At 47.4% G+C, this 26,800-nt stretch overlaps 3 protein-coding genes and 1 pseudogene across 4 annotated transcripts in view; 2 read left to right on the forward strand and 2 right to left on the reverse strand.

Annotated features, from left to right (window-relative positions):
- Positions 1–26,800, forward strand: part of LOC133283093 (PSME3-interacting protein-like) — a 193,159-nt gene that overhangs the window by 151,835 nt on the left and 14,524 nt on the right. The window lies entirely within an intron of this gene.
- LOC133283084 (atos homolog protein B-like) lies at positions 1,070–8,354 on the forward strand (annotated as a pseudogene).
- On the reverse strand, positions 17,902–18,731 carry LOC133283086 (cytochrome c1-like). Its single transcript, XM_061479563.1, has one exon. It carries the CDS (start codon positions 18,727–18,729, stop codon positions 17,965–17,967), a length of 765 nt encoding a protein of 254 aa, XP_061335547.1. The 5' UTR covers positions 18,730–18,731; the 3' UTR covers positions 17,902–17,964.
- LOC133283089 (E3 ubiquitin-protein ligase KCMF1-like) overlaps positions 24,932–26,800 on the reverse strand; it is a 99,903-nt gene continuing 98,034 nt past the window's right edge. For both annotated transcript variants that reach the window (XM_061479574.1, XM_061479573.1), the window contains exon 7: positions 24,932–25,555. In XM_061479574.1, coding sequence (XP_061335558.1) covers positions 25,303–25,555 — 253 coding nt within the window. In that variant the 3' untranslated portion in view covers positions 24,932–25,302. The remainder of the gene's footprint in view (positions 25,556–26,800) is intronic.

A 26,800-nucleotide genomic window follows, 5' to 3' on the forward strand; every position in this document is an offset into this window, starting at 1 on the left:
GTAAAGACAGAGGCAAAGAAGGCATTCAGCACCTCTGCCTTCTTTATATCCTCTGTCTCCAGGGCACCCACCTCGTTCAGCAGTGGGCCTTTATTGCCTCTTGTGTTAGTTTTATCCACTATGTATTTGAAGAAGCCCTTTCTATTGTCCTTAACCTGACTTGCAAGATTAAATTCCAAGGAGGCCTTAGCTGTCCTAATTGCCTCCTTACATCCTCTAACAATTGTCCTATATTCCTCCCAAGTGGCCAGCCCCTCCTTCCATAATCCATAGATTCTTTTTTTCCACATGAGTTTGCCCAGCAGTTCCTTGTTTAACCATGCTGGTTTCCTGGCTCCCCTACTTTACTTCCTTCCCATTGGGACACTCTGATCCTGAGCTTGGAAGAAGTGGTCCTTGAATGCTGACCAACTATCTTGAGCCCCTTTCCCACCTAGTACCCTTTCCCATAAGACTTCCCTTAGCAATTGATTGAAGAAGCCAAAGTTGGCCCTTCGGAAATCCAGAACTGTGGCCTTGCTAGGTATTCTATTCCTCCCACACAGAATCCTAAACTCCACCATCTCATGGTCACTGCAGCCAAGGCTGCCATTGACCATCACCGCTTCAACCAGACCCTCCTTGTTGGTGAGTACTAGCTCTAGCCTTAGCTAGAGATTCCTCTCCATGCCCAGGCCAGGAAGGAAGTCCTGATCCTGCAGGTGTGTGATGCCACAGGGTTCCCTGGAGACTCACATCAGCCTGGTTCCTCTTCCTGTCCCAAGAGAGGAAGGTCCAAATGGGGCTGTATGGTGAGCTGCCCACATCCCAGCAGGTCCTTTGTGGCTGAAAGGCTGGACAAGGATGGGAATCCGGGGCTAATCTCCATCCTCCTGCTCTTTCTTTTCAGATGCTGCACTGCAGTGCACCCCATAGCAAAGGGTTCACCCGGACATCCTGAGCAAGGCGTGGTCCAGCTCTCAACCCCTATCCTCACACTGTGACCTGTGGCACTTTACAGTTCCTCTTCTGCTGCTGCATGGGCTTCCCTGACTCCAGCTCTGCTCAGAGTCCAGGCAAGTAAAGATCCATGCGGCACATGCACGTGGAGACATCCCTGCCCCTGGAACACAGCACTGACCCCATCCTGGCCTAGCCCAGTGGAGAGTTGCCCTTGGAGCCTTCCTCGCAGTGATGCACCCGCTGCGGCATCTTCACAGGCTACAATGAGACAGAGATCAAGCACCAGAAGGTTTACCAGGTCTCTATCTTCTTGCATCTCTCCAGCTCCTCTGAGAGCACAGAGCAGCAGGAAGGCAGCCAGCCACCTATCAAAAAGGGTTACCCTGATCAGCAAACTCCACAGGGGGGACGAGATCCCATACAAACTCACGGGGTGGTGGTGGGGTGGATGGCAAGCATGACAGGGGGCTTGGGCAGGCTACCTTGGCTGATGACAACACCATTGAGGAGTCTGCTGGTGGAAGAACAATGTCTGTGTGTCTCTGCCCAGGACTTTTCCCATAATAGGCTGCAGGTGGTGGAGCACTGGTGTGAGAACAGCCCCAAGGCCAGAACAGAGGATAAGTTATAGAATCATAGAATAGTTAGGGTTGGAAAGGACCTTAAGATCATCTAGTTCCAACACCCCTGCCATGGGCAGGGACACCTCACACTAAACCATGTCACCCAAGGCTCTGTCCAACCTGGCCTTGAACACTGCCAGGGATGGAGCATTCACAACTTCCCTGGGCAACCCATTCCAGTGCCTCACCACCCTTATAGTAAAGAACTTCTTCCTTATATCCAATCTAAACTTCCCCTGTTTAAGTCTGAACCCATTACCCCTTGTCCTATCACTACAGTCTCTAATGAGGAGTCCCTTGGGGAGGGGCTATAGCCCCCCCTTCAGATACTGGAAGGCTGCTATGAGGTCTCCATTCAGCCTTTTCTTCTCCAGTCTGAACAGCCCCAACTTTCTCAGCCTCTCTTCATACAGTAGGTGCTCCAGTCCCCTGATCATCCTCATGGCCTCCTCTGGACTTGTTCCAACAGTTCCATGTCCTTTTTATGTTGAGGACACCAGAACTGTACACAATACTCCAGGTGAGGTCTCACAAGAGCAGAGTGGCAGGATCACCTTCTTTGACCTGCTGGTCATGCTCCTTTTGATGTAGCCCAGGATAAGGTTGGCTTTCTGGGCTGCGAGTGCACACTAAAGCTGGCTCATGTTAAGTTTTTCATCAACCAACACCCCCAAGTCCTTCTCCACAGGGCTGCTCTGAATCTCTTTGCCCAACCTGTAGCTGTGCTTGGGATTGCTCTGACCCAGGTGTAGGACCTTGCACTCGGCTTGTTTGAACTTCATAAGGTTGGCACCTGCCCACCTCACAAGCATGTCAAGGTCCCTCTGGATGGCATCCCTTCCCTCCAGGGTATCAACCGAAACACACAGCTTGGTGTCATCACCAATCTTGCCGAGGGTGCACTCAATCCCACTGTCCATGTCTCCGATAAAGATGTTGAACGAGACCGGTCCCAACACCGATCCCTGAGGGACACCACTCTTTATTGTTCTCCAGCCGGATATTGAGCCATTGACCACAACTCTTTGCATGCGGCCATCCAACCAGTTCTTTATCCACTGAGTGGTCCACCTATCAAATTGATGTCTCTCCAATTTGGAGACAAGGATGTCGTGTGGGACAGTGTCAAACGCTTTGTACAAGTCCAGGTAGATGACATTGACTGCTCTATCCCTGTCCATCAGTTCCGTAGCCCCATCATAGAAGGCCACCAAATTGATCAGGCAGGATTTTCCCTTAGTGAAGCCATGCTGGCTGTCACCAAGCACTTTGTTGTTTTTCATGTGCCTTAGCATGCCTTCCAGGAGAATCTGCTCCAAGATTTTGCCAGGCACAGAGGTGAGACTGACTGCTCTGTAGTTTCCTGGGTCTTCCATTTTCCCCTTCTTGAAAATGGGGGCTATATTTCCCTTTTTCCAGTCGTCGGGAACTTCACTTGACTGCCATGATTTTCCAAATATGATGGACAGTGGCTTAGCAACTTCATTCACCAGCTCCTTCAGGACCCGTGGATGATTTCATCAGGTCCCATGGACTTGTGCATGTTCAGGTTCTTAAGATGATCTCAAACCAGATCCTCTCCTACAGTGGGCCTAGGGTCTTCATTCTCGCAGTCCCTGTGTCTGCCTTCCAAGCATTGGGTGGTGTGGTCAGAGCATTTGCCAGTGAAGACTGAGGCACAGAAGTCATTAAGAACCTCAGCCTTCTCCAAATCCAGGGTAGCCAGTTCTCCTGGTAGCTTCCACGTTGTCCCCTAGTCTGTGTTTTGTTGTAGGATGTCTTCTCCTGGCCCGTTGCTTGCAGTACTTTGCACATGAGAGATGATTGCCCTGTCTTGCTGGGGGATCAGCCCACAGACTATGGGGATAACAGGGAGCAGGTGAGTGACCACAATCTACTTTACTTTAATTTGCACAACATTGCAGATTGTGCATATTAAAAGATTGCAGCTGGACTCTGATGGGAAGAGAGAGAAGTCAGAGAGCAGCCTGACTCACAGAAGCATGGCTAACAGAGAAGAGGAAAGGCTAGTGTTAGCCAATGGGTGCAAGGACCTCCTAGCTCCACAGGCAGCATTCAGCACTGAGCCCAGCAACCTGCGTTCACTGGAGAAGACGCCCTGTGGGAGCAGCTGGTTTGCCAGCAGCAGCTGCCCAGCAAAAAGGAAGCTGATGCCTGCTGATGAGGTTGTGGTTGACTCCTCCCCATGAGAGCCTGCCCCCATCAGCAAGGAAGAAGAGAGCCCTGTCATGCCATCCATTGCCCACAGCCTGCTACAGCACTGTTGCCAAGGGGGCACCTTTCTGGAATCACCTACTTCCCACAGCTGAGTGTCACTTGTGGGGGGAGGCAGGAAATGGCCCAGGGACAGCCCGAGCTCAGGGCTGTCCTTGTGGGAAAATGTGGTCCTCATGGACCTGTGTTCCGTCATGGCACAGCACCCTGTTCTGTCCCAGTGCACTGGTGTTAGCAGGGCAGCAGCTAACAGTCAGCCCTGGGACGTGCCATCTGTAGGTTGTCACTGGCTCTTGACACCTTGTAATCACTTGATTGGCTGTTTGCAACCAGCTCTCTGGTGAGGCACTGGAACAGGTTGCCCAAGGAAGTTGTGAATGCTCCATCCCTGTCAGTGTTCAAGGCCAGGTTGGACAGGGCCTTGAGCAACCTGGTCTAGTGGGAGGTGTCCCTGCCCATGGCAGGGGGGTTGAAACTAGATGATCTTAAGGTCCTTTACAACCCAAAACATTCTATGATTCTGTGATTTGAACAGGACACAACCTCTCCATGACAGCAAGAGTTGACCATTTGGCATGGGGCCACAGTCAGTGTCTGACAGCTTCATGTTAAGCCAAACTTACTGGCAGGCTTGGGAAGAGTCCTCTGCCTGCCCTGGGGGAGAAGAATGCAGAGGAGTGGGATGGCTTGGGTCCCTGGCCATGATATCCATCAGGGCACTCTGCCCACTGGACAAGGGTTTTGGTGGCAAGGAGCAGGACTGGACATGCTCTGGCCAGGGAGTGGGAACCCCAGTGCTATGTGCAGAGATGCCACTGGCTTTTCTGCAGTTCTAGGGTGCCTGTAGCATGTCCCCAGGGTGCCACAAGCTCTTAGAAATGGGGCAGACTCCAGAGGCTTGCAACCACCCTGGCAATTCAGGAGTTGCCTGCAATTCTTCACTGCTTACCAGCCCCTCCTGACCAGCTCCTTGCCTTCACCATGTCCTGCTGGCTGAGGCTGCAGCAGGCTCATGTCAGAGTTGTCATGCTCCTCTCCTTCCCTGGGGCATCCCATGGTACAGCGTCCTGCAGGGACTGACAGTAGAACTACCCTGGTTTCTTGCTGTCTGGATCCAGGACACAGTCCATGGGGGTACAGGTCCATCCCTGCCCACGTGCCCTTTTTGGTGACTGCTCCTCCAGCCTGGCTGCCCCCAGCACTGCCCCCAGCACTGCCCTTGCAGAGTAAAGCCCTCCAGCAGCTTCACTTGGTATTCCTGCCAAGCCAGCCAGCTCCACCATCCTTTCATGTGGCTTCCAGAAGGAAGGGGGGGGGGGGGTGTCCCCCTTTGTTGTGGTTTAGACCCAGCTGGTAACTAAGTATCATGTAGCTGCTTGTTCAGGACATCTTTAAAAGGAAGTTGCAGTGTTGCCTTGGCTTTAACACCCCACCCTACAGCTGTAGGACCCTGGCTGTGGGCAGGGGCAAGCAGGTGGCATTACCAAGGATTTTTCATGAATCTCCTGGGCACAGGACTTTTCTTCCCTGAGAGGTGCAAGGGGGTGTTGGTGCATGGCTCCTTCTGGGGGTGTCTTGTTCACAGGGGCTAGCCCTGAGACCTTCTTTGCAGGGTGGGAGCTACACACTGCACACTCAAGCTGGGTACCAACACCCCCTTCCCCAGCAGAGAAATTTTGGGAGTGTAAAGACCTGCCCTTGAAGACAGGTCTTGATTTTATCAGCCCCACATCCCTACCCCAGCCCTTGTGCTGCCCTGCTGAATGCCCCTGCAGAGGCCACTGACAGCCTGCCCAATATGCTGGGACCCTCATGGGGCTGTGGGGCAGGGCAAGGGATGATGGCACATTCTGGGGATGCACAGTCCCCAGTTGCTGTCCTAACACAGTTCTTGATTTCATGCCCCCTGCAGAGCTCTGCAGATTGCACTGTGGTTGGGAAGAGGCTGAAGAGCAGGCTGAGCCTCAAATCGTGTCTCGGCAGCCCTGAGGGACAGCCATGGGGGCTTGGGGGTGCCTAGCCACCTCATCACCCTGCATCCCCATGGGAGGGTTGGATTGGGACAAATCCTCTTCCCTTCCCTGCCCCAGGCATCTCTCCTCCACAAGACCCCAAGCTGTGGGGCAGAGGGAGGTTTCTTCTGCCCCTGGGGGGTAGGAACGTGGGTTCAACCTCCACCAAAGAAAGCGATGGAGGGACCTGAAGAGGTATCTTCACCCCTAGGGCAGCTCAAGGCTGCATGCTCTCTGGTTTGACACCGATTTTCTCTCCTCTTTCAAAGGCGACATCTCTGGAGCAGTCTCCAGAGGAATACCAAGTCTTCCACAGTGCCCTGGGCCACCACCATCAGCCATGTTCTGCTGGGCAACTTTGAGGTAGTGGCACCCACCTGTTAGAGAGGGAGGTGGGTCCCACCAGGCTCCAGGCTGGGCTGGTGAGAGGCTGAGCCCAATGAGAGCCCCAGTGTGGGGCTGGGGTAATTGTCTCCATGGGCCTGGCATTAAGTGGCTCTTTGCGGAGCCACCATCCACCAGAGGAATGGCTCGACCAGCAGATCTTTGCGTGACATGCTAGGACCCCACACCCTGCTGAGATGGCCACCATGGAGCTGAGGCAATCCCACTGCTTCTCTCTGTTAGATGGCTGGTTTCAGCCCACCGATTCAGGATGGGTCTGTCTTGGAGTGAGCAGTCGGGGCGACTCAAGGGCATTCTCCAGAGAGCCAGGAGGCATGCAAGGGCAAGCAGACATGGTTGCAGTGGAGATGGGGTTGATCTCACTTGCAGCTTAGAGGCAAGGGGCAGGACTGGTGTTTGAAAGTCCTTAACGCTTCCCTCCTCTCTCAGGAGTCCATCCTGAAAGGATGCTTTGTGCCATCAGGGAGGATCAAGGGGTTCATGGCAGAGATTTGTGCCAGCATCTCCTACTGCCCCCAGCATGCCACTCTGCCCATTGATGTCACCTACTTTGACATCTCTGAACACACCATGCCCTCACCTTTCCTGGTATGCAGATGAGGGAGGGCTGGGCCTGTGGGGGAGGTGAGTGGGAGCTGTACCCAGGCACCACACATCCTCTGGGGCTGCCTCTCTCCCCTCTCTGGAGAATGTGATTCGAGCAGCCACCTACCTGAGGAGACTGCTAGCTGTGCCAGGAGCAATATTTAACTCACAAAGCAAAGAGGGAAAGAAGCAGGAACCCTTACAGGTGTATAAACAGGCAGACTGCTAGCCAACCATCTCATGGCTGCTGCGTTACCATCACTCCTGTGTTGCTATTTGCTCGTCCTTCTGTCTAGAGAAGGACTAAGCTGGGCATCGTCTTGCTGCTTTGTGCCAGGCAAGAGGGGCTTGTGGCCCCATACTAGGTCCCAGCTGGGCTCTCCATGGGCTTTCTCCCTCTCTCATGTGCTTTCTTTTGCCCCAGGGAGTGATTGACTTGGAGGCCTTGGGAAAGAAGGGTCCCCAAAGCTGGTACCATCCAGTGGTGAATTGGCTTCTGGCAGCTCCATGGAGAGGGGGCCAGGTGGGCTCCAGTTGCTCCCCAAGGCAGATACTCTATCACGTTGCTTGACAGGGGCAGCAGCCAGAAAGCTCTGTGCAGAGGGAGTACATGGCTGCCAAAAAGCACAGCAGAGAGGAACACAGGGTCCCCAGGGTGCTGGCAGGAAGACAGGGTGATGGGAGATGCAGGGAACAAAGGTGTTGGTGGGGAGAAACAAGGGTCTTGGAAAGGACTGGCCTGTGGGCCTCAGGCTAAGCCCTCAGGCTGATGTGGGGCTTTCTGTGCCCTTGGACCCACTGGTGCTACCCCCAGATGCCCCAGATGATCCCTATGGATCCATTCCTATGACCTTCCTGGTCTTACCCCCTACCCTCTACAGACCTTATTTAACCCCAACAAGACTGTGGTGAAGATGTTTTTGGTGACGTACGACTTCCAGGATATGCCGGCCAACCACATGACCTTCCTATGCCGTTGCATCTTCCTGGTGCCTGTGGGGGAGGAGGAAAAGGCCACTGTGGGCCCCAGCAACCTACCAGACACTGGCCCACCCCGCAGGGTCCTCTGCTACCTGATGCACCTAAGGTAGGGCATGGCAGGTAGGATGGACACCTGCCCCGGGGTTAACCCTGAGCTCCTTGCACATGTGTCCCTGCCTCCCCCAAACATGCAGGCCCTTCTGCCAGAGTGGGAGGATGGCAGCCTGACCCTCTTGCTCTGGGGAGGAGCAATGACTGGCTGCTTTTTCAGGGAGATCAGAGCTGCTGCCCTGCCTGAGAGCAAACAGAATGGCCACCTTGACTACAGCCCAAAGTAGGTGAGGGGGTCGTGCCACTGTCAAGGCTGTTCTGCTCTTGCCTGGGAGCCTGAGGTCCCTCCACCCTGCTCTTGTCTCCACTCAGGTTTTACAGCTGCAAACTGGGGAAGACCTACCTTCACGATGATATCTGGCTGCTTTTCTCACACAAGTCCATCAAAGTAGACTCGGGGATCCCCTATGAACTGAAATGCTTTACAGAGATGCCAAGGAACCCCTGCTACTCACCCTGAGCCTGAACTTCTCCATCCCCCAGGGCCACGGGGGAGCCTCCAGCTCAATACCTCAGGGAGAGATGAGTAAAGGGGCAGTGAGCAAGCACCATCTTGAAGTATCATCCTCCTTGTGTGCCTCCATCCTGAGCAACACAGATGCCCTGACTGTGCCCTGTGGCAGGGCTGAGATCACTGAGGGGGCTTCACCAGGAGAGGCAGAGGTTTGGGAGCAGCCACAGTGCTCCAGGGATATGGCCAAGCCTTCTGCCAGCACTGCTCCCAGCTCAGAGTTGTGGCTCGAGCCAGGGGGGAGTGAAGTTGGGCTGGGGGCCCTGGGTGAGGCTGCCCACACTGGTCCTGGGGTTGGGAGCAGAAAACGTGGAAGAATTTGTATTTGTTAGTATTTATTGCTGCTGGGAGCACAGAGGAAGCTTGTGTGGAACATCGGAAGTGTTAGGTTCTTCCCCCCACACTCTCAGTGCTGGATGAGGCCCCTGGCAGCAGGGAGGCTGTTCTCAGCAGTGTGGGGCTGTCCAGGCTGCAGCAGGGCTGTGAGAGTGACCAGGGATGAGGATACCTTGGGCTGTGGAAGGAGAAGGTGGCCCACCTCTTGGCCAAGGTGCAGCTCCCATGCTGGGGCTGTGTTAAAAACCCTGGGAGAATCTGAGACAGGCTGGGCACCAGCTCTGTAGGGCCAGTCCCACTTCAGGCAGCTTGGGGAGGCCTGGACTTGCCCTCCTATCCTTTTAGGGCAAGCCATGTGAGAAATGGTCTCTAGATAAAAACTTTTCTTGTAAAAGTTCAGGGTAGGCACAGCACTGAAGCAGCTATTTATTAACATTTGTGCAGAAATGGGTGTCCTGGCAAGTAGGCACACACAGTTCTGCTTTGGCTATGATTTATATTTCCTATCCCATCTGCAAGTTCCCTCCCTTGTTTCTCCATTGGTTGGGGACTCCAAGGTTTACAGCCTATCCAACGTGTATAATCTACATGCCAATTGTCCCGCCTCTGGTTACACTTCCTCTTACTTGATTTTGTATGTCCCTTCCTTATTTATTCATTCATTTCCTTTTAGGGTTCGATTTCATAACTCTGGCTGACATGTGGTACCCCAACTTACTATTTAACAACAGAACCAGTTTGCACAGGCTTAGTTTCATAGGTTGTACAAAGATATAGCATTCTTTTGAACCACAGAGCATGTCTGTCGCCCAAAGATGACATTGTAATTAACCACAGAGTGTGTCTTTCTAAGTTATGGTATCTCAAACCCTTTGTTTCATTCCCTTAGTAACGTAGCCCCAGCCCCAGTATTGCAAAGCCTTAATATTGCAAAGCCCCATTCCCATGTATGTGAAAACAATGCTGTTTCTCTCACAAGCCAGACCCGAAGAAATCTGTGGCTGGCAGGGAACTGGGTGTTGCCATTGCTCCTGAAGCTAAGAGATGTGGCTGTTCCATGGATGGGGACCTGGGGCTCTCTGCAGGAGCATGAGGACAGCCCTCCTGGCAGGAGCCTCCAGAGCCTATGTGTGCTGTGGATTTGAAAGAAGGTAGAGATTGGAAAAAAATCAGGGCTTTGTACCATCTGCACATGTGAGGTGAATCCCAACTAGGAGATGGCTTTGGGCAGGGGTCTGCTGGCATCATGATCAGGTGCTGGAGGATAGTCCCTGGGAAGAGGGGAAGGAGCAGAAGGCATCAAATGGAAGTTCGGCTGGACCTTCAGGAGGGTGTTTGGGAGTGACCTGGAGCAGTGCCAATCTCTGCTGCAGCTAAGGGAGTGCCAGGTGGGTCAGAGGTGAGAGGGGCAGGGACAAAGGCAAAATGATCTTGCATGTACCCCATCTGTGTAATCCCCATGACCTGGGGTCTCTGCTATGCTCATGAAGGGAGGACTGCCAGGATGCAACCTCATTGGGGTGGTGTGGAGACAGTGTTCTCACGGGAGAATGGATAATTGGTACATAAACGCTGGATAATCCTGAAAGATACAGCAAGGCCATGAGAGGCCCAAGGAAGCTTAAGCAAGCAAGATAAGAAGAAGCTGGAATTCACTGAGGTAATGAGAACTGTGGACTGTTGGCAAGCTTTCGAGGTCAAGTTCCCACACCTGTGCTTAGCCAATTATATGCTAGTTCCAAAGGGTCTTCAAGACATGTATCCAATCATAATATGCCAAATCACTGTAAGTGCATGTAAGAAATAGTATTTAAGGGGTTAAGGCTTTGTAATAAACGGCCTTTTGTCTGATCATATTGATCTCTGACTGAGTCCATATATTTTCTGCGGCAGGGTGGGCACGACCCTAGGACTGGGGGCTCCCTGATGTCATGGTTTAAGCCCAGCTGGTAACACAGAACCATGCAGCTGCTTGCTCACTCCCCCCACACACACCCCTTTCCTCCCCCCCCCCCCCCCCGTTCCCAGAGGGAAGGGGAGGAGAATGGAAAGAATGTAACTCCCACAGGTTGAGATAAGAACAGTCCAGTAACTAAGGTATAACACAAAACCACTACTGCTACCACCAATAATAATAATGATAAGGGAAATAACAGGGGAAGAGAATACAACCTCTCACCACCCACCGACCGATACCCAGCAAGACTGAGAAGTAATCTAGCCCTTCTGGGTAACTGCCCCCAGTTTATATACTGGGCATGATGTGCTGTGGTATGTAATACCTCTTTGGCTAGTTTGGGTCAGGTGTCCTTTCTCTGCTTCCTTCTGGCTTCCCCTCCTCCCTGGAAGAGCATGAGACTCAGAAAGTCCTTGGTCAGAGTAAACATTACTGAGCAGCAACTAAAAACATCAGTGAACTAAAACCAGCAGTGATTTCTTGCCACAGTGCAGCAGCCCAGATGGCTTTTTCCTCTGTGCTGCTGTTGTCCCAAAAGTGGGATTGTTATCTGGTGTGCAAAATGCCAATATACACATAGAGTCAAGGTATTTTATTGTCAGCTATTTTGCAAAGTAGGGTGCTAGGTGGAAGCTCCACAAAGCTAGCACACCTTTAGGTTTTTGTATGTCAGATTATATACCTTTCAGAGAACAAAGAAATTACTTTTTATTGGTCAAAAGTTACTGAATATATGATTAATTAGTACTCTATCTTCTATTGGGAAATTGTCCTCACTTGCCATGTAAATTAGCACACATGCTCTGTGAAGGTGGGGGCGACAAGCTATTTTCAGTCCTGAACTGAGTCAGTGGTTGCGATCTCCCCCTGCCACCTTTATCTTTCACCCAGTTACTGCTGTTTCTTGTTGACTACTTGTTTTTCTAATAATTGTTTTGTCTTCAGTATCTCCTGGTGTAGATGTTCTCCTTTATCAGTCCTTTAGCTCTTCTTCCACGGTTAAGGTTGTTAGTAAGGAATGTACTACTTATACAAAGTCTTGGTTTTCTAAGTGATGTTGTTTGTTAATCAATCTAGACACCGTTATCACCATAGCAAATTCCATTCTCTCTACATCACTTCCCTCCTTTGAGACTATGAGACGACGTTTGATGAGTCTCATATGTCTCACTAGTTTTCTTCATTAACATTGCATAGGTCCCCATTGTGGCTTACAAGATTAACCTTTTAATACAACAGAAATCAATACAAGTTATAATGATAATAATAACAATCACAATTTAAGTTTGAAGCAAACTTGCTAACTCTCCAATGAGAAAGAATTTTAAGTCATGTAATACATTGTTTAGGCATCCCATTTTCATTGAGACCCTTAAATCACAACTTGATTTCTCAACTTGTTTTATTTTGTCTAATTGTCATTTGTTTTCAGTGATATTTGGGATGTGAACACAACAATCTTTTGTTTAAATTTAAATATGCACAAACACCCTGTTTGTATAGTAACAGTAGGTCTAGGGCTAACCTGTTTTGTAAAGTCATTTTAGATGTAGCTTGTAACTGAGCATTCAAATCCTGTACCCCAGTCTTGTTGCATTTGCCAGTATATTTACTTGTCCAGATAAATTGTATAACCACATATGATTCTGAAACAATGTCATTTGAGGCCTAGAAATTGCTTCTAACATCCAGCCCACTTTTGTGCCAGTGGAAGAATGCCTCCATGGATCTGTTTCCTCTTGTCTTATTTTTCCCCACAACTGAAAACTCAGCAGTCTTTTCCTCCATGGGGGCACAAGGTTAACATACTTAAAGTATGTTGCTGCACCTTTCCATCTAAAGATAATTGGGTTGTCCAAGTTCCATCACTATTAACCCAAACTGTATGACCCATAGAAGGCACTGCTCCTTTGTTACAATCAGTAGGGCTGTTTCATTTTTGAATTATGGTCCATGTCCAGGTGTCATTTTTATGGGTAATTTCTACAGAGACATCCCAATTGTAAGGCTCTAGCAATTTAGCCTAATCATTGAATTTCATAATTACTTATAGAGCAATTAAAAATTTGTGTACGGTTCCATCTAGAATGGTGTGATTCTTTACTCCTTGATTTTGATATATTTGTCAGTATTTTCACATTTGGGTTTATAAAATTTTCCTCTCCAGTCCATTCAATACACCAGGATGTATTTTGCATATAATGCTACTTACCTTCCTTGGGGCTGGCCCGTACTTGGGGCTGATTCCCCCCCATGGGAATTTTTCACATGGTTCAGGACCTGTAAATCCAGGATTTTCCTTACTTCTAAACAGACTTGTCTGGACACATGGAACTCACCAACATAAGTTTAATAACTGTTGCTGGTTCAAATTATATATTTGTCTTAACTTTGACCAATATCCAAAGCTAATTACATTACTCCCAGTATACTTAAGTTCCATTAATCCAGTTTCATTTATCATGGGCTTCAAAGGTTTGACTTAAGTAAGTCTAGAGTTAAGATTCCCTAATCTAGGGGTTTTCAGCAGATTTTGGTAGTGGAAGACATGCAGTCATACAACAACTATGGCGGATTCTCCTGAATGACTTGATCAGTTGCAAAACTAAATTTCCTTTACAGACAGCAGCAGATAGTATATAATTATAACATCTATAATTTTCATCTTAGAAGAGTTATATCAATAATATTTTCTAAAGGGTTTCTATAATTATTCTCGCAAAAGAAAATGTCATTCTATGAAAAGTGTTCATTTTAAACAGAGAAAAACGGTTAACCTTAGGGGGCTCAACCTTTACATAAGTCAGTCTTGTTTCCCAGGTGCAGTCCATCAATGAATTTTTGTCAACTGGAGTTTGAGCTCCCCAGTCAGGACAGAGGTCTGCTTATGTTGATCAGATTATGGTGTCCACTTGTGAGTAGTGGATCCAGGAGCTGATTCCTTCCACCTTCAGTGCAGTATAAGTTTTCAGCAATACAGTGTAGGTCCTTTGCACTTTTCTTTCAGTGGGACAAACTTCCATGTTCACCCAAAGACATTGTCTCTCGGTTGGAATGGTTGTACTGGTATGTCCAAAGGAAGGAGAGCCTTTTGATTTAGGTACCTGTGTAGGGAAAAGAAAGTCTGCAAAAGAGAAATCAAATATTCTTTAATTGTAGCCTGTCCTTTTATATGCATTTGCTCTCCCTTAACATTCAAAAAGTTTGTAGAAAATTGTCCTGGGTTTAGCAGTAGCAGTCAATTTTTCTCCTTCTTGGTAGCTGTGCAGCGCTGTGTTTTGACTTCCAGCCTGGGAACAGTGCTGATAATACCAATGTTTTCAGTTGCTGCTAAGTAATGTTTACCCTGACCAAGGACTTTGTGAGGCTCATGCTCTGCCAGGGAGGAGGGGAAGACGGGAAGAAGCAGAGACACGGCACCTGACCCAAGCTAGCCAAAGAGGTATTCCATACCATAGCACATCATGCCTGGGGTGGTAACTGGGAGTTACCCGGAAGGACACAGGCTTCTGGGTCGGAGTAATTTCTTGGCAGGTGGTACTGTATTCTCTTCCCTTGTTATTTTCTCTTATTGTTGTCGTTGGTGGTAGCGGTGGTGATTTGTGTTGTACATTGGTTGCTGGACTGTTCTTGTCTCAACCCGTGGGAGTTGCACTCTTTCGATCCTCCTCCCCATCCCTCCGGGAGCGGGGAAGGGGAGAGCCCCGGGAGGGGGGGCCTTGATTGCTTCCAGCCCGGCACCACTCACTGGGAGTGAGTGAACAAGATGTCTGGCTAGGGTTTAAACCACGACAAGTATGATTTCCCAAATACAGTTTCAAAGGGGCTGTCCTGGGTTCAGCTGTAACAGATATTATCCTCTTTCCTAGTAGTTGGTGCAGTGCTGTGTTTTTGACTTTAGTCTGAGAACAAGGCTGATAACACACCAGTGTTTTGGTTGTTGCTAAGTAATGCTTACTCGGATCAAGGACTTTTCAGTCAGGTGTTGTGGGTCTGATTGTAAGCCCTCTCTGTCATGTGACCCTGAAGAAGAATGATTTCAGATGGGGCCCTGAGCAACAACAAACCTCTGAACAAATTAAATGAGAGATAGCCCATGCCCTTGGACCAGGCCAGACCAGGCCATATGTAAAAAAATGTGCTCTACACCACAGCCGGGGAGAATGGTCCTACCTGGAGCCTCTGGCAGAAAGCTCCAGGGGACACTCGAGGTAGACCCCTCAGCTTTTGGAGTCAGGGACACAGAGGATCTGAGGGCGGCTATACTCCAACTGAAAAAGAGATACTGGTAGCCTATGAAAGGGTTCGAGCTGCTTCGGAAGTGATTGGCACTGAAGCACAGCTCCTCCTGGCACCCCAGTTGTCCCTGTGGGCTGGATGTTCAAAAGGAAGATCTCTACACATAATGAAAGTGATGCTGCATGGAGTAAGTGTGTCACAGTGATCACACAAGGAGCTCAAATAGGAAATCCCAGTCATCCAGGAATCTTGGAAGTGATTATGGACTGGACAGAAGGCAAAAGTTTCAGAATGTCACCAGAGGAAGAGGTGACACATGCCTCATTTACTGATGTGTCCTGCCACACTGTAGGAAAGCATCAGAGATGGAAGGCAGCTGTATGGAGTCCCCTACTACAAGTTACAGAAACTGCTGAAGGAGAGGGTAAATTGAACCAGTTTACAGAGGTGAAAGCCATCCAGCTGGCCTTAGACATTGCTGAACAAGAAAAGTGGCCAGTACTTTATCTCTTTACTGACTCATGGATGGTGGCAAATGCCCTGTGGGGGTAGTTGCAGCAATGGAAACAGAGCAACTGGTAACACAGAGGTAAACCCATCTGGGCTGCTGCACTGTGGTAAGACATCACTGCCTGGGTGCACAACCTGGTGGTGAAGGTACTCCATGTAGATGCTTGTGTACTCAAGAGTCGGGCCACTGATGAACACCAGAACAACCAACAGGTGGATGAAGCTTCTAAGATTGAAGTGGCTCAGATGGACTTAGATTGGCAACATAAGGAGAGGTTATTTTTGGCCCCATGGGCCCATGACACCTCAGGCCATCAAGGCAGAGATGCAACATATAGATAGGCTCGTGATCAAGGGGTAGACTTAATAATGGACACTATTGCCCAGGTTATTCACAAATGTTAAATGTGCTGCAATTAAGCAAGCCAAGCGGTTAAAGCCTCTCTGGTATGGAGGACAATGGCTCAAGTAGAAATATGGGGAGGCCTGGCAGATTGACTATATCACACTCCCACCAACCCACAAAGGCAAGCACCATGTCCTTGCCATGGTGGAAGCAACCACAGGATGTCTGGAAACATACACTGTGCCCCATGCCACTGCCCGGAACACTATCCTGGGCCTTGAGAAACTTATTTTGTGACAACACGGCACCACAGAATAAATTGAGTCAGCCAATGGGACTAATTTCCGGAACAACCTTATAGACACTTGGGCCAAAGAACATGGCATTGAGTGGGTATATCACATCCCCTAATATGCACGAGCCTCTGAGAAATTCGAACGGTACAATGGGCTGTTAAAAAATACAGAGAGCAATGGGTGGTGGGACTTTCAAACATTGGGATACACATTTACCAAAGGCCACCTGGTTGGTCAACACCAGAGGATCTGCCAACAGTGCTAGCCAAGCCCCAGTCAGAACTTTTACATACTGTAGAAGGGGACAAAGTTCCTGTGGTACACATAAAAAATTTGCTGGGGAAGACAGTCTGGGTTATTCCTGCCTCAGGTAAAGGCAAACCCACTCTTGGGATAGCTTTTTCTCAGGGACCTGGATATACTTGTTGGGTAATGCAAGAAGATGGGGAAGTCCAATGTGTACCTCAAGGGGATTTGTTTTTAGGGGAAAAACAGCCAGTGAACTCAATTATATGCTGTTGCCTGGTATGTAGCACTTTTATAGCCCACCAACTAGATGTCTTCAGGTCAGCAGCAACTGGACCTGACTTCCCTCGGACCATTATCCCAACATAGAATGAACTTTGATTAAACCAGACGAGCTCTGCAGTGACCAGACGAGTTCCGTGGTATCATCAAAGTTCATTTCACACAGCCCGCTCCCTCACTCCCCCCTTTCCTCCCCCCCTGCTCCCGGAGGGACGGGGAGGAGAATCAAAAGAATGTAACTCACACAGGCTGAGATAAAAACAGTCCAGTAACTAAGGTATAACACAAACCCACTACTGCTACCACCAATAATAATAATGATAAGGGATATAACAAGGGAAGAGAATACAACTGCTCACCACCCGCCGACCAATACCCAGCCCGACCTGAGCAGTGATCTAGCCCTTCCGGGTAACTGCTCCCAGTTTATATACTGGGAATGATGTGCTGTGGTAGTGAATCCCTCTTTGGCTAGTTTGGGTCAGGGGTTCTTTCTCTGCTTCCTCCCGGCTTCCCTCCTCCCTGGCAGAGCATGAGACTCAGAAAGTCCTTGGTCAGACTAAACATTTGAGCAGTAACTAAAAACATCAGTGTTATCAGCACTGTTCCCAGGCTGAAAATAAAAAAACCCCAGTGCTGTACCAGCTACTAAGAAGGAGAAAAATGACTGCTACTGCTGAACCCAGGACAGTATCCACCCATTGTTCCATACCATTCACGTCATGCTCAGATCCCACATTTTCAATACACCATCATTCTTATCTCAGTGCACTCTTATTGCATGGACCAGTGCCTATAAAGCTGCTGAGTCCATTCGGTCCAAGATGTCGGGCTCCATCTCTTGTAGCAGTCTTTCAGAGCAGGAGAGGCTGTGTGGAGTGTTCACACTCGTGAATCACCTGGGCAATAGTGTCCATTGCTAAGTCCACCCCTCGATCATGAGTCCATCTCTATGTTGCATCTCTGTGTTGCAGCCCACCAGGCTCAAAATAATTCACCCTCCACTGCAGAAGTTTCTGCAACTTGTCACTGGGGACTCCGTACAGCTGCCTTCCATCTCCAATGCTTCCAAAGCACTGGAGGGGCCCAGTGGACTAGATATTAGCCCATATTGTCCCACACACCCTGCCACTCATGACTGTCCAGCCTTGGCGAAAACCTCTCTGTCCTCCTATATCATTGTCTAACCCTAGACAAGACCCAAAGCCAAGTCTACTTAAATTTCGAGATCAGAAAAAATGGTCATGGGTAAAACACAGTCTGTATGTGTGCCAACATGCTGATCCCTATCACAATCAGCAGGCAGGTCCCAAGGGACCAAAAGGACATTCAAAACCTTCAGAACTCTCAAATGATGCTGCTGTACTTGTCACTGGGGCTGGTGTAGCTGCTGTGCTTGCCAGCTCTCACCACCAGCTTCTCTTTTTCTGAGTCCAGATCTTCCTCCTCTGCCTTGCTGGAAAATGCTGTCTGGTCTCCTGCATCCTCCATTTGTCCCGGGTGCCCAGGGCTGGGACCAGCTGAGGCTCCCACAGGTAGTATCTTGCTCTCCGCATCCTTCTGGGGCTTGGGCTCGTGGGGCTCGGCGGGCGGCTCCCGGGGGATGCTCTTGGCCGCCGCGGGGCTGGACTCGGCCGCGGGGCTCGGCTCCTCTGTCGCCTCCTCCCACTGCTCGGCAGCCGCCTCCTTCCCCTCCTCGACTGCCCCGACCTCCTCCACCGGCAGCCGCACCCTCCTGGCCTCCGGTCCCGCTCCTGCCGCCGCTGGGTCCCTGGGGCCGCTCTCCCGGGCTGCTCCGGCTGCCGGCAGCTCCGCGGGCCATTCCCCCTTGGCTCCCCGCAGCCTCACGAAGACAGAGGTAAGGACAAGGGCCAGGACGGTGAAGAGCAGTGGAACAGCCAGGTATAAATCCATGGCCAAGTCCATCCCACTCTGCTGCTGGAGCTCGCCCGTATTACAAATCATTACCATAAAGTACAATGAAACAAGAACCTTAGCCCAAGGCCCCCAGCCAATAAACACTAACACAGCAAATACCGGCTGTAAGTAAGGTCCGACATGCTGAAACTGTGAGATCAAGAGCAACAACTTTGAGAGCCAATAAATCAGCATTGTGATGACTATTAATCCAAAAAAATAAACACTTATCACAAATACGATTAGACACACTCTGGTCAGATCTGCAGATATCTCAACACTTTGTGCCCCATGTTGGGTGCCAAAAAAGAAATGTTGTGGTTTAAATCCAGTCAGCCATGTATCAGCCATGTGGTCTCTCTCTCCCTCCCCCCCCTTTCTTTCCCTCCCCCCGCTCCCAGAGGGATGGGGAGGAGAATCAAAAAGAATGTAACTCCCATGGGCTGAGATAAGAACAGTCCAGTAACTAAGGTATAACACAAATCACTACTGCTACCACCAATAATAATGATAAGGGAAATAACAAGGGAAGAGAATACAATACCACCCGCCAATACCCAGCCCGACCGAGCAGTGAACTAGCCCTTCCGGGTAAATCTCAGTTACATCCTGGTCATGACATGCTGTGGTATGGAATACCAATTTGGCCAGTTTGGGTCAGGGGTCCTGTCTCTGCTCCCTCCCGGCTTCCCCTCCTCCCTGGCAGAGCATGAGACTCAGAAAGTCCTAGGTCAGACTAAACATTTGAGCAGAAACTAAAACCATCGGTGTTATCAGCGCTGTTCGCAGGCTGAAAGTCAAAACCACAGTGCTGCACCAGCTACTAAGGAGAAAAAAAGACTGTTACTGCTGAACCCAGTACTGGGACCGGTATTATTTAATATATTCGTCAATGATTTAGATGAGGGAATTGAGTGTACTATCAGCAAGTTTGCTGATGACACTAAGCTGGGAGGAGTGGCTGATAGCCAGAAGGCTGTGCTGCCATCCAGCGAGACCTGGATAGGCTGGAGAGTTGGGCAGGGAGTAACTTGATGAAATATAACAAGGGAAAGTGTAGAGTCCTGCATCTGGGCAGGAACAACCCCAGGTTCCAGTATAGGTTGGGAAACGACCTGTTAGAAAGCAGTGTAGGGGAGAGGGACCTGGGGGTCCTAGTGGACAACAGGATGACCATGAGCCAACACTGTGCCCTTGTGGCTAAGAAGGCCAATGGCATCCTGGGGTGTATTAGAAGGGCGGTGGTTAGTAGGTCGAGAGAGGTCCTCCTTCCCCTCTACTCTGCCCTGGTGAGACCGCATCTGGAGTATTGTGTCCAGTTCTGGGCCCCTCAGTTCAAGAAGGACAGGGAGCTGCTGGAGAGAGTCCAGCGCAGGGCAACAAAGATGATTAAGGGAGTGGAACATCTCCCTTATGAGGAAAGACTGAGGGAGCTGGGTCTCTATAGTTTGGAGAAGAGGAGACTGAGGGGTGACCTTATCAGTGTCTATAAATATATAAAGGGGGAGTGTCACGAGGACGGAGCCAGGCTCTACTCAGTGGCAAACAATGATAGGACAAGGGGTAATGGGTACAAACTGGAACACAAGAGGTTCCACTTAAACTTGAGAAGAAACTTCTTCTCAGTGAGGGTGACGGAACACTGGAACAGGCTGCCCAGGGAGGTTGTGGAGTCTCCTTCCCTGGAGACATTCAAAACCCGCCTGGACGCATTCCTGTGTAACATTATCTAGGTGTTCCTGCTCTGGCAGGGGGATTGGACTAGATGATCTTTCGAGGTCCCTTCCAATCTCTAACATACTGTGATACTGTGATACTGTAATTATGAAGAGCATTGCCAGCAGGTTGAGGGAGGTAATCCTCCCTCTCTACTCAGGCCTGGTAAGGCCTCACCTGGAGTACTGTGTCCAGATCTGGTTTCCCCAGCACAAGAAAGACATGGAACTCCTGGAGCGAGTCTAGTAAAGTGCTACTAGAACAATTAAGTGTCTGGAGCATCTCTCATATAAGGAAAGGCTGATGGAGCTGAGTCTGTTCAGTCTAGAGAAGATCTGATCAATGTGTATAAGTATCTGAAGGGATGGTGTCAAGAGGATGGGGCCAGACTCTTCTTGGTGGTGCCAGGCAATAGGACAAGAAGTAATGGGCATAAACATAAACACAGGAAGTTCCACCTGAGCATGAGGAAGAATTTCTTTATGTTGAGGATGACTAAGCACTGGAACGGGCTGCCCAGTGGGGTTATGGAGTCTCCCTCATTGGAGATGTTCAAAAGCCATTTGGACATGATCCGAGGTAAGCAGCTCTATGTGGCCCTGCTTGAACAAGCAGGTTGGACCAGATGACCTCCAGAGGTCACTTACAACCTCAAACATTCCATGATTCTAAGGATGGAGGCCCCAAGACAGAAATGCATGCAGATGTAGAAACTTGGCTTTTGAGGCAAGCTAAAATGTCCTTAAGTAATCTGTGAATGAGAGTCCACACCCTTAAATAACACATTCAAGATATATAGGCTCTAATTTCTTTCAAAGACACGGAGATATACAAGTTAGAGCTACTGCCAAAGCTCACAGTTCCACTTTCAGCCTCACTGCATGTCAGATGAACAATAACTCTGGTACCTTCTGTGTAGAATCACTATGAAAACATTACCTTTGTGTGCTGAGCCCAGACAGCTGAGCACATCCCATGCTTAAGTTTGCAACCCATCATGTTTCATCTAGACCCAAATCTCATCCAGATCAAATGGCATGTTTCTTCCCCAGTCATTTCCCAGACAAAGTATTTGCTAAGGAACTGACTGTCCTTTCCCTGCTACATCAGTAATAACTTTGTCCCTCTCAATAAACAGGAACAATGACCCAATCAGAGCCAATAGTCTTAACTCCCACAAAATAGAAAAGCTTCCAATAGGTGAAGCTGTGTCATGGTTTAAGCCCAGCTGGTAACCCACAACCACACAGCCGCTCGCTCACTCCCTCCCTTCGCTCCCAGAGGGATGGGGAGAAGAATCGAAAGAATGTGAACCCCACGGGTTGAGATAAGAACAGTCCAGTAACTAAGGGATAATACGAAACCACTACAGCTACCACCAATAATAATAAGGGAAATAACAAGGGGACAGAATACAATTGCTCACCATCTGCTGACCGATATCCAGCCCGACTCAAGCAGCAATCTGGGCTTTCTGGGTAACTCCCCCCAGTTTCTATCCTGGGCATGACGTGCTGTGGTATGGACTACCCCTTTGGCTAGTTTGGGTCAGATGTCCTGTCTCTGCTTCCTCCCGTCTTCTTGTGCCCCTCCTCACTGGCAGAGCATGACACTGAAAAGTCTTTGATCGGAGTAAATATTATTTAGCAACAACTAAAACATTAGTGTGTTATCAGCACTGTTCTCAGGCTAAAGTCAAAAACACAGCACTGCACCACCTACTAAGAAGGAGAAAAATGACTGCTACTGCTGAACACAGGACAAGCTGGTAAAGGCTAACAACATTATAGAAGTGAGAGAACCAAGACGCTCCTATGGGAAGAACAAAGCCTCATTTCCAGAATAAACTACCCAGTGGAAGTAGTGACAACCATAAAGGCTTTCTACTGAGAGGTTTATTAGGTCTGACAGTCTCCAGAACCAATTATAATACTAGTAAGATGTAGTTAATCACTTCACCTCCTGGCCATCCCATTTGACTGATTACTTTAAAGTCCCTAGAGATGTTTAAGTTAAAATGTAATTTCATTCTGTTGCATGTTCCACCCACCTCCTGCAAATGTCTGGTTCTGGCACAGTACCAAACAAATGAAAAACTTGGTTAAATCAGATTAGAAGAGTTGCAATAATGTGAATTGCACCATGCATACTAAACATAAGTACCCACAAGCACCTAAAACAGGACTCATTCCTCAACAGCTTCAAAAAAGTTCACATCTCTTCCCATTTTTATATATGAATATGCCCTTATTTCCCCAAAAGGGATGATTTTTGCAGTGTTTGTAAGCTCAGTATCAGCATTATGCTAAGGACAGCTACAGAGCTTTCAGTCAGCACAGAATGCAGTTAAAAGACCAAGATGACCTAACAGTCTCACTGGTCTCCAGAACTAACATACACACACAGGAGTCAACATTCTAACACAGGCAGAATCTCATTTGCCATCTTGCAAGACTCAGTCTAAGTGCACATGGGCACCCTCCCCTCCCCTGCAAAATTCAACGTCTGAGCTCTCTATTCATAAATATAACCTTTCTGTAAAGGTTGCCACAGGCTGTACCACATTTTTGGGAAAATAAACTTCTCTCACACAAATGCACAGTATTCAACAGACTTCTTGTGAATGCCAAGTATGCCAGATGCTAGGGTCCTCTTTTCTGAAGCAGTTGGTCTTAAGGCAGGAAATTATGTGATATCCCCCCTCTCGGCTCCACTTGAAAAGTTCTCAAAAGCTATTTTCACTATAGCCCACAGCATTACGAAAATAAACAGCATTTTGAAAGTAACAAACAAAAAATAAAAAAAAACCCTGGGAAACATTCTTTCAATGAACACTTCCCTACAAATACTCAGCAGAGTGCTAGAATGACACTCTCCCAGTCACTGTTTGGTATTATTTCTAAGCTAACAAACAAAATGTAACACACTTGTGATTCTTAGAGAAGTTAATGCAGTAACTAAATTTAATTTGAAATGTAAGCCAGCAGATACTCAGATTTTAATAATAAGCATGGACAGTAAGTTCATAGGTTTTCCAAGTGTTTTGTGTAAAAGCAGAATGGAGTTTGCAAACCCTGCAATGCAAACATCCTCAATAGACCAGCTATATATATTTTTAAAAATAAAAATAGTCATTAAGATAGTTTTTAAACAAGTCTTTTCTAGAAATTCTATGAATCTATAAGCTTAAATGCTTAAACACTACTATACACTGCACAGAATACACACTTTTTAAAAAGTGCTTATGTAAATTGGCCAGGGTTTCACCATGAAATGTCTTTGCATACAGTTGTGAAGGACAGTTTAATTTCAGAATTTCTTCTACAGCTATCTGGATAATACATCATCATCAAAGAATTAACTGAACCACAGCCCTTAAAATGCTTTATTGAACTGAGTCGTTCTGTAATGTGCAGAAGTTGTGTCCAAAAAGACTTCAGTTTGATTTTTTTTTCTTTTTAACATCCTCAACAATCAAATAAAAATAAATCTTTATTGAGGGCAGCTCCTGAGATAGCCAGAAGACTAGTGTAAAAAGTTCCCTTAAACCATTTTCTACTGCAGAGACTAAAAAAAAAACAATGCTAATACAGTACTAAATGGAAACAATCAGAACTTGAGAATTGAGAAAATGAGAATAGAACTCAAATGTTAGCTATTGGGGTAGCTTATTTTGTTGCTGTTAGATTAACATACATATCACAGTTCTCTTAGGAACATCATCAGGTCTTCAAGTTTAGTTTTTAGAAGTTAGTTGTGTGCATTTTTACCTTTATAAGCTAACTTTTCATACCAAATAACTAAAGCCTTGCTGTCCCTCGCTTTGGGGCTATTATAATAATCCATCCAGAAAAAACTTAAAGGATTAACAGTATAGGCAAATAGGTAGCATGATTCAATTAAAAAGGCTTTATTTTTTGTCAGAACTATAACCCCAAACCCCAACAAATAAAGGTTGATGGGAAGTTAGCATTAAGAACTTGATTGTAACATATGGTGATATCTGGGAAGTCAAATCCTTAAGGCCTCCTGATACTAAGGAGTCTCTACAAACTATGAAGCAAATACATAACTGACTCAAAATGATAAGGACTGTGAAGGCTTAGAAGTAAGAAAACATCATCCAGGTTAACTCCTCCCTCCCACCCCAACAGTGAATATACGAATCATTTACACCTAAATACAGTATATTTAACACACACACGAGGGGGGGATATAAAAATAAAACACCAACAAAAAACTTTAAAGAAAGGTGAACAAAATTTGGTTTTAGGGCACAAAGAAGCCCTTTGTAATAGATCCCAGTAGTGGCCCTTGCTTATTTTTTGTCTCCTGCAGATGAATGCAAAGTTCAACTCCACATGGATGTGATGTCTAACAGGGCAACACAGTGGTCACAATATAGCAAAATGTCACACAAAAATACAGCCCACTGAAGAAGAGCTTGCATTAATATGCAGGAATAGAACATAAAAAGATCATTGGTCACGTGTTTCTCAAAAGCTACTTCATGGTCACAAACTGCTAGCGAGTGTTAATTATTTTTTTTTATTTCATTACCTTTGAATAATGGGAAAGCTTTAGGGTTTTATAGTTGTACTCCTTGTAGTTACATTTTTAAATGACAAGATCACTAAAACTCATGCACGCTGAAAAAAAAAAAGTAAAAATCATGCAGCAGTTACATTAAACCATCCAAGCAATTTTTATTCATTAATATTCATAAATACACACAGCAGCTTCATTAGAGATTTTTCTTTTTTTTCTTTTCAGTTTGAATGTGGAGTATTAGGAGAGGTTTTTGCATGTCAAGCTACAGGATACAGAGCTTTTCTTCTCTGCACTGCAACCTATATTTACCCGCTAAAAGTAAAAATTGGTTAAGTGGAAATGATTATTGTATATATCTTTTCTCTCTTCCTTTGTATGTGCACAATGTAACAAGAGTGACAGACCTGAAACTACAATCACCAAAACAAATCCAAGATAGATGTTGTCCACTTTCATTGGCAAATACAGCACAGAGGACATTGTCTGCAAAGCGGGATGCCATCAAAGAGGAGGTTCATTTCCTTTATTATTCTCTTTTAAATTTAGGTTTTCTAAAGCAACATCGAGAGGCATAATATCTACACAGCCCATAGCACCAAAATCAGCAATCTCTCCCCGTTCATCCTCATCTGAGGAGGAACTTTCTTCCCGCATCAAAGTCGACAGTAGAAGCTCCTGAACAAACAAGCTGCAGTCTGCCCGTTCACTTTCCTTTGACTGACGCTCTGCTTCTGACATCTTGGGATCATTCAACCTGCACAGCATCACAGAAAGAGAAAAGACAGGCTTAGTAGTACCATCAACAAAATGGGCTTTCACTAATTACCTAAACAGCTGGTCTGATGCATGCTGTATAACATCTGAAAGCCATTCCACTGTGAAACCACCTAGGTACCTAGGTACTACTGCACTTCTTTTGACATGTACAGATTGACAATACCTAGCACTCCTGATACAAGAATACAGAAGTTTAACAAACTTGTTCCCAGATGCTTCAAAAAAACTTCACAGAAGTAGATTCTAAGGCTGAAGGAAAAAAAAACAAACAAAAAAAGCTATTTCTGAAGTTTCTTTCCCTTCAGAGGGGCTTTATTTTAAGGGGTGTTAAAAACCACTAGTCATCCCTTAAGTGCTTATTTTGCCCCCAGGACAACCTCTAAATGCAAGCATGACACAAAATACATTACTACACACATAATGCCCAGAGATTCCCAAAGCACAGCACATTATCCACTTCACTTATCAGTGCATGCACCATCACCTAATAGAAGCAAGAAAATTGCTTACTCCAGTTCTATCCTAGCTCACAATATCAGTGACTGACATTTGCAGATACTTTCATTAAAGTTATTATTTAAAAAAAAAAATTTGGATTGAAATATTGTGTCCTGGGTTCAGCAGTAGCAGTCATTTTTCTCCTTCTCAGTAGCTGGTGCAGTGCTGTGGTTTTGACTTTCAGCCTGGGAACAATGCTGATAACACTGATGGTTTTAGTTGTTGCTAAGTAATGTTTACTCCAACCAAGGACTTTCTGAGTCTCATGCTCTTCCAGGGAGGAGGGGAAGCCAGAAGGAAGCAGAGACAGGACACCTGACCCAAACTAGCCAAAGAGGTATTCCATACCACAGCACGTCATGCCCAATATATAAACTGGGGGCAGTTACCCAGAAGGGCTAGATCGCTGCTCAGGTTGGGCTGGGTATCGGTCAGCAGGTGGTGAGCAGTTGTATTCTGTTCCTTTGTTATTTCCCTTATCATTATTATTATTGGTGGTAGCAGTAGTGGTTTTGTGTTATACCTTAGTTACTGGAATGTTCTTATCTCAACCCGTGGGAGTTACATTCTTTCAGTTCTCCTCCCCATCTCTCTGGGAGCGGGGGGAGGAAGAGGGGGGTTGTGAGTGAGCGGCTGCATTGTTCTGGGTTGCCAGTTGGGCTTAAACCATGACATATTGTCACAAGTTTTGATAAAAATCAGCATGTAAGCAATAAATCATCCC

The sequence above is a fragment of the Pezoporus flaviventris genome, unplaced genomic scaffold (genome assembly GCF_033815535.1).
Source record: "Pezoporus flaviventris isolate CSIRO_AGI_PZ_B2104156 unplaced genomic scaffold, CSIRO_AGI_Pfla_v1 ptg000153l, whole genome shotgun sequence".
NCBI classification, from domain to species: Eukaryota; Metazoa; Chordata; class Aves; order Psittaciformes; family Psittacidae; genus Pezoporus; species Pezoporus flaviventris.

What these genes read in the sequence shown, in the direction of transcription:
- LOC133283086 (XM_061479563.1), bottom strand. Translation starts at nt 18,729, where the DNA reads ATGCTGATTTATTGGCTCTCAAAGTTGTTGCTCTTGATCTCACAGTTT.